At 52.8% G+C, this 6,999-nt stretch overlaps 1 protein-coding gene across 1 annotated transcript; it reads right to left on the bottom strand.

Annotated features, from left to right (window-relative positions):
- Window positions 1–36: 36 nt before the first annotated feature.
- On the bottom strand, window positions 37–5,062 carry CSUI_001080 (dead (asp-glu-ala-asp) box polypeptide ddx39). Its single transcript, XM_068061286.1, has 6 exons — window positions 4,769–5,062; window positions 3,580–3,647; window positions 3,043–3,173; window positions 1,877–2,606; window positions 1,535–1,653; window positions 37–1,170 (listed from the first exon to the last, which is right to left on the bottom strand). The coding sequence occupies exons 1-6, from the start codon at window positions 4,838–4,840 to the stop codon at window positions 986–988; spliced, it is 1,305 nt and encodes a 434-aa protein (XP_067926743.1). The 5' UTR covers window positions 4,841–5,062; the 3' UTR covers window positions 37–985.
- Window positions 5,063–6,999: the final 1,937 nt, after the last annotated feature.

Below are 6,999 nucleotides of genomic sequence, written 5' to 3'. Positions count from 1 at the left end.
CGTGACCCTCCTTGAAGAGAAAGAGCACGCATCAACGGACGCCGTCGTCACCACCCGGAAGACGCGGAAAGACAAGAGACCAAACACCACAGGAAATGTGTCAATGGCACACGGCCACAACACACGTCCCCTGGGCTGTTCAAGCAAAAAACAGAACCTAGACCAGCAGCAGCAGCCCAAGAGAGATACAGACGATCACGAAAAGCGGAAGAAAGTGAGGACGGAGAACGAAGTTCATCCATAGAAGCGTCGACGGACCGGCCCTACTCAGTACACAAGGTTAAGATACGTTCTTGCTGACTGACGGGCGTCCGGCGTACTTTACAAATCAAACGGAGTCTCGGCCGCGCTCCGTCTGCCGCTGGTACTCGGCAAGACGATGACAACCGAGACTGCACGATCTCCCCGTTGAAGCGCATATTGCAGCTCGCCGACACTATCGCTTGATCCCGCGGCCCCATTAATATTTTCTCCAGATGCCGCTATGCACATTACACACACACTAGTGTAGCCGCTCGGCGCGACTGCCATCTTCTCCCGTCCGCCGTCCAACGCAGAACCAACCACTCCTGGGGCAGTCTGCGAGCGACCATGGCACCACCCCATCATCAGCTCCCAAACGCAGCGGATAACGTCCGAGGGTAAGAGTCTCTTTTCCTTCGATAAAAGGCACATATCTACAACCGTAATGCATAATCATCCGTAAGCAGCACTCACGTCTGAAAAAACAGAACACTGAATGTTTACCACCTGACGTGCCCATTCCTCATCAGTGTTCTCCCACCACGTTCAAGCTGAAGATGCTGCGGCACCCAGGCAGCTTAGAAGCTGGTGGGCCGAGCTGTCTTACAACGACCAGTTGTCGAGATATCTGCTCACGCTAAGCGCTAAGCTCCTGAACACCATACCTCCCAAAAGTGCACTTCTCCGAACTCCCAAGTTTGCCTTTCGGAGCACCGCTTGAGAACCGGGGACCCCTTACCAACTACTGGTTGATATATTGGGACGCATCAATGGTGGCTGGCATCTCTGCGATGTGGACCTCGAACCGTGTCTGTACATCATTGAGAACGTTCGTGTCGTCCTGGCTGGCTACGAAGGTGATGGCCAGACCCTTCGTTCCGAAGCGACCCGCTCGGCCCACTCGGTGAAGATAGGAGTCACTGGAATCTGGAAATTGAGACAACAGAAAAGCCAAAAAAGTTCTTGAAAGGACGAATCTGAGGCTGCGATGGCGCACATCACAAAAGTGGCCTCTTTCACTAATGGAAGAGGCTGCGCTGCTGCTATACAAGCCAGCAATGGGGATCACCAGCAGCACAACGGTGAATGGAAGATGCTTCGGGGTAATCTTTGGACGCAAAGTGAAAACAAAACGTTCTTTCCCGATCCGCTAACACCAAGCTGATGCAACTACGTACGAAAACCGAGCGGCAAGAACATACAAACACACGAGACGGGGGAATACAGCAATCCGAGGAAAGCAGTCCGACTCAACGTCCGAAACAACACTAAAAAGATTGACCTCGCCTACCAGGCATGTCATAGTTGATGACAATATTAACGCGCTCAATATCAATGCCACGCCCAAACAAATCTGTAGCAACCATAATACGCTTCTCGAAGTTCTTAAACTGCTGATACCGGTTGATGCTGAAAACAGAGCAACACGCAAACACAACCTGATCCAGGTTAATCCTCACACCGGCAGGCTCTACAGGGAAACATGAATCAACTGCGGTGCTCCAGGAAAGAGGACTGTGTGGACACATCCGTAAATGGAAAAAGCCAAATGTTTTGACGCATGCTAAACCACTCAACCTTTCTTCTTGCTTCTCACGGGGGATGACCGGCACAGCGCGCCAAGCAAACTTACCGTTCCTCCTGATCCAGCCCAGCGTGGATAGCAATAGAGGGGAAGTTACACTCAGTGAGAAGTCTGTCTAGGGCTTGAGCCCGCGACACGCTCTTGACGAAGATGATAACTTGGTTGAACTCAAGTGTATCCAACAGATCATTCAACTTTCTATTCTTTTCAGATTCCTGCAGTTTCACGTAGTACTGGAGAAGTCCATGAAGGGTGAGTTTGCTCTCATCATCGATAAAAACTTCAACGGGACTCTGCATGAAGCGCTTGCAGACATCTCTTATTTCCTTGTTCATAGTGGCAGAGAAGAACATCACTTGCTTCTTCTTAGGAGTAGCCATGAAAATGTTCTGAACATCCTTCCTCATATCCAGCTTCTCCAGACATTTATCGCATTCGTCGAGAACAAAGTGGGCGATCTTGTCCGGGTTCAAATGCTTTCCCTTAATGAGCGCCAACACACGCCCCGGGGTACCAATCAAAATATGGGGGGTTGTCTTGGCATCCTTCAACATATCAATATTTTTTTGGATACTTATACCTCCATAGACCACCTCGCATTTGACGTTCTTCAGGTATTTACTGAAACGGTCAAATTCGTTTTTGATCTGAAAGGCCAACTCCCTCGTATGCGCAATACCCAAGCACACAACACCCTGGGTATTGCCTTCCTCGCCGCTGGCTTCCACGTTCAGCTGTTGAAGAATACTCAAGACGAAAACCGCTGTTTTTCCCATGCCTGTGAAGAAAACAAAGGAAAAAGAAGTCTAGACTGGAGTCCGCGGCACCTGCACATGACATGGCTCAAATCGTGCCCTCCACCGCGGCACCGAAGCGACCCAGGAGACAACTGCAGAGACCAAGTATCCCGAAATATCACACATACCGGCCAGCTGGTCTTTGCTTAACACGCCCACCTGTCAACCTCGATGCATGAAAATACACGCGTGTAGACAGCAAATCTACAAGACGGTCGAACAATCAAAACGACCCACTAGTGAGCCGTGTTGATTCTTACAAAGGTCATGTCATTTTCCCAAACATCGGACAGAAACAGTACAAAACCAAGAATTAGCTATTATAATGTAAACTTCTTCCCAGCACACCTGACAGCTAAACACTCAAAAGCGGAAGCGTAGAAAAGCCCATCTCGCGTCGGCTGTCAAGAAGCTGACCTGACTTTGCTTGGCAAAGGACGTCGACACCAGTAATTGCATGTGGGATCGTTTCATGCTGGACTTCGGACGGATGCTCGAAACCTGCATCTCCGATAGCACGCAGCAGCTCAGGCTTCAAGAAGAAATCTCTGCAAGCAAAGAAAAACGCGGCCAACCAGTTCTGCGTTATTGTGCACTGGAAACACACGCACACGTGCACTACTCTCAAGTACACCGTCCATCATGTGGCGAGTTTACTCAGGTTGATGCTAGTCCGCTTGACAACGGTGCCACAGACCGTCCCTCCAAGCTCGTCACACCCACACACCCGAACACCTCATTGTCTTGCTGACGATACCAACCGCAGTGGTAGAGGATCTAGAAAACTGACGAACTTCACTGAAACTCTTCAATCACTTCCACCCACGCAGATGAGGGAACAAACTCCGGGCGTAATCAGAGGCCAAGGTACGCGCACTACTTGCGTCTTTATGTATCCACCTGCCTAAGTGTCTTGCAAACCTACACGGAGTCCGGCTCTTGTCGAAAACGCACCTGAAGCCGGAAGCGTGGATCGACACGTAGTTCCCACGTCCCACAACGACGTCTTCGACACCCTTCTCCTGTGATGAGCGCATGGAAAATTCACAATCCACAAGTACGGTTTCTCTCCAACACTGGCACTCCCGGTGCAGGACTGCTACCTTCTGGATGCCTCATACGAGAGTGCACTCCTGCATTCCTATGGCTAACAACACTCTATACCATAAACGCTCAACCCGAGTACCCGTCAAACGTCACAAGTCGCCTATGGCCACCGGTCCTCCATTCATCTCCTCTGCACGCCCCGCTGTGAAGGCGCACTCCACTGATTTTACAGTCAACTACCTAGTGAGAACCAACGGCAAATAAAGGGACAGCTTTGCTACGACAATGCAACCGGAGAGTGCTGAAGTCGAAACTGCCAGTGCGCAGGCGCTCTAGAGCCAAAACATGAGAGGAGAGCTGCCGTGCATCTCGTCTCACCGCCAACCATCAGGCTGCACGCGGCGTGGGAGACAGAGGGGTAAGGAGAGGGTGTGGCTGCTCTCTCAGGCGCGTGACATATCGCTAGTGCATTAGAATGTAGAGGACACTGCATGCAGAAGACGAGTGGTCGAGGCCGGTCCCGCAGACAGTGCCCAGTTTCGATTGGCGTCCTTCCTCGCCTCCGCTGGCGCCCTCCAAGCAAAAAAACAACAAAAAACGGCTGCCTCCGCGCACAGCTCCATCCTTCCTCTGACGAATTCACCACCGTCACCGGAGGGCTCGGAGAGTAGATTTCCCTTAGGACCGCAAGGCCTTGCAAGTGGATCGCACCCGTACATCTATAAAGCAACGTTGAGGTTTACGGCCTTTCGGCCGAAGTGAGAAGAAAAGGGGCACGGACAGAAGACAACATACGTAGCCGCGCACACACCACGACACAAAGTACAGGAGTGCACAGTATCCGGCCACACTTTATGAGACTGTCGCCTCACGTGGGCGACCAGCGGAAAACGGAAGAGAAGCCAGGGGATGAGACGCCCCCGCCTCGGGAATGACTTGCTGGGGGTGGGACGTCTCTACAAAGAAGTATGCTGAGATAACGTGTGGGAGGAGAGAAGAGTCAGTGTGAAAAGAAAGGTAAAACCGTTTCCTGACCTTTTCATCAGATCCTAGTACCAAGCAGATAATTCGAACTCCCCCGAAGTTCTCCACCCACCTTGGCGTCATTTTGTTCGTCCTCTTCATAATCCACCAGTTCGTCAGCGGGATTCTGCTCGAGAGTCGTCATTCTGTGGCCGTAGCGAACGGAATAGAGAGAAACAACGATGACACGAAAATGTACGCGAAATATGACCTGCTACTGCGCACAAGAACAGGGTTTAAAAGCGATACTCCAAGCCAGTTCTCGGAAACGTCGCAGCTGGCAATGTGCCGGTTGGGGTGAGCAGGAGGCACTGCTACTACTAAGCAACTACGACCCTGCTGGCTTCTGCACCTCCCCGCAAACAGGATCGCCACTGACCGCCGTCCGGCATGGCGCCGTACAAGGACAGCACAAGCGCTCGTCTCCGCGCGCAACCCTACTGCATGCTGAGACCGTCTACCCGTCACCCAGCCCTGTAGGAAAAGCCGTCAGTACGGCGTGGCGCATTGCGTCGTGGCGGATTGCTGCGCCGCATCGGCCCAGCTTGTGCCGGCACGATTTGGGTCAGTACTACGTCGGTCGGTGCCGCGAGGTTCCACTGGGCTATTTGGTGTACTACGAAGTGTGCGGTCGCGTCGCATCATTAGTGTGTGGTCTGTTCGCAGCTGTCCAGAAGCGCAGCTTCAGAAAACGTCGGACTGGGACCAGACTTTCGTCACTAAGAAACAGGGGAGGCGTGTCCGGTGGTAAGCTTCCCATTTGCGTTCAGGTGACAGCTGTTACGGGCTTTGCGGGGTGATGTTCAGCTGCAGACAAACTGGGCTAGAGTCGGCGCGTGTGCAGGACAATCGGGGGGTGAGTTCCACTCTCTCTAACGTGCGCGTGTTCGTAGATGTCTCCCACAGCCGAGGTTTACAGATTCCTCGTGCAGATCGTTGCCAGTCCCGTATGACTCCCACAGACCGAACGTCACTCGTACTTCAAAGCCCGATTCCTGCCGGCGTTGTGTATGTCGGATTAAGCTTGAGATACCGGAGAAGATGTGGCCTCACCTGCTGCGTCTAACAGTCCGGCAAACTGGCAGGATTCACATCTCCGACCCTGTGAAGAAAAAAAGTCCTGAGTTCGTGGCGGCGATCCCGAAGCATATGAGAAGCCTCACCAATGAGATGGTAGCCAACGATAAGGCCTCCGTAGTACCCTCGAGGGGCTGATAGAGGGCGCAGATGGCGTCAAAACGCCCTGACAACTTTCTAGGGAGTGCGTACCTATATATGGTTTCACTTCAGGGTTCATTGCTTGATCCTGCACAGGAAAGGCAATCTTTCTCATGATGTTCCCCACCGTACACTCTGTCTCACCTCCCTCTGCCGGACCGCAGCGGCAGCTAGTGTAGTGGTCGGAGCAGCGGGCACGGAAGGAGCCTCTTTTCTTCCTACTATCCAGTCGAAAAGCGGCACCGGTTCCCGGGGCATGACCTCGCCCGTTTCTGAAACGACATTGCTTTGGCTGTGGTCGCAGGCGACGTGCGAACGGATGTACCGTGCTTGACGGGACCGTGCTTCCCGACTTCTCTGGATACAGGCGAGCAGATAGACAGCATTTGTAATTCCAGGTGCGGACGCTTTACCTTTCGTCCGTAACGGGAGTAGGCATGCTGAGAGAGGCTTTGTGTCAGCTTCTAGCAGACAAGACGACATGGACAACGCACCGTGGTCCCTTCCGCATGACAACGCCTGCGAGAGTTCCCGCCATACACACATTCTAGTGGCCGTCAGCAGAGGTGGTTGGACTGACCACTAGGCAGCGTCATGGTTCCTTGAAATCCCCTGGCCACGGGTGAGCTGCTACACTACGGACAGGTACAGCGTCAGTTGGGTCGTACGGTTGCCGGGTTATCTCCTTGCAGGGCCTGTAGAAAAAGAGACTCGTACAGGCTGTCACGCACCTTTTGACTGGCACTTACCATGGCTGTCCACAAAGAGATGCCCACTTGCGCTTGTCCTCTTCGGATAGAAACTCCTCGACGCTGTTACAGGAGTTTCCGTCGCCTCCTTTAGGAGGAACGCACGACACGCCCTGATTGGGTACCGCTGTGACAGTGACGCGTGCAGAGTAGCTACTCCTCTGCTCACCTTATAATCCTTCGAACGCGCGATTTCCTCGTACGTTTTTCCGCGTGGTAGTTTGAGTTCCCAGCTCGCCGGGCACGGGAAGTCCCAGTCGATCTCGCAGTCTGCCACAGCTTAACACCAGAACAGTGAAATGATTCTCTACGTAGACGGTGATGGCAGCACGTACGA

Source organism: Cystoisospora suis, assembly GCF_002600585.1.
Source record: "Cystoisospora suis strain Wien I chromosome Unknown contig_426, whole genome shotgun sequence".
Taxonomy (NCBI): Eukaryota; Apicomplexa; class Conoidasida; order Eucoccidiorida; family Sarcocystidae; genus Cystoisospora; species Cystoisospora suis.
Note: the sequence above shows the minus strand (reverse complement) of the source record. Positions and strands in the feature narration are given on the sequence as shown.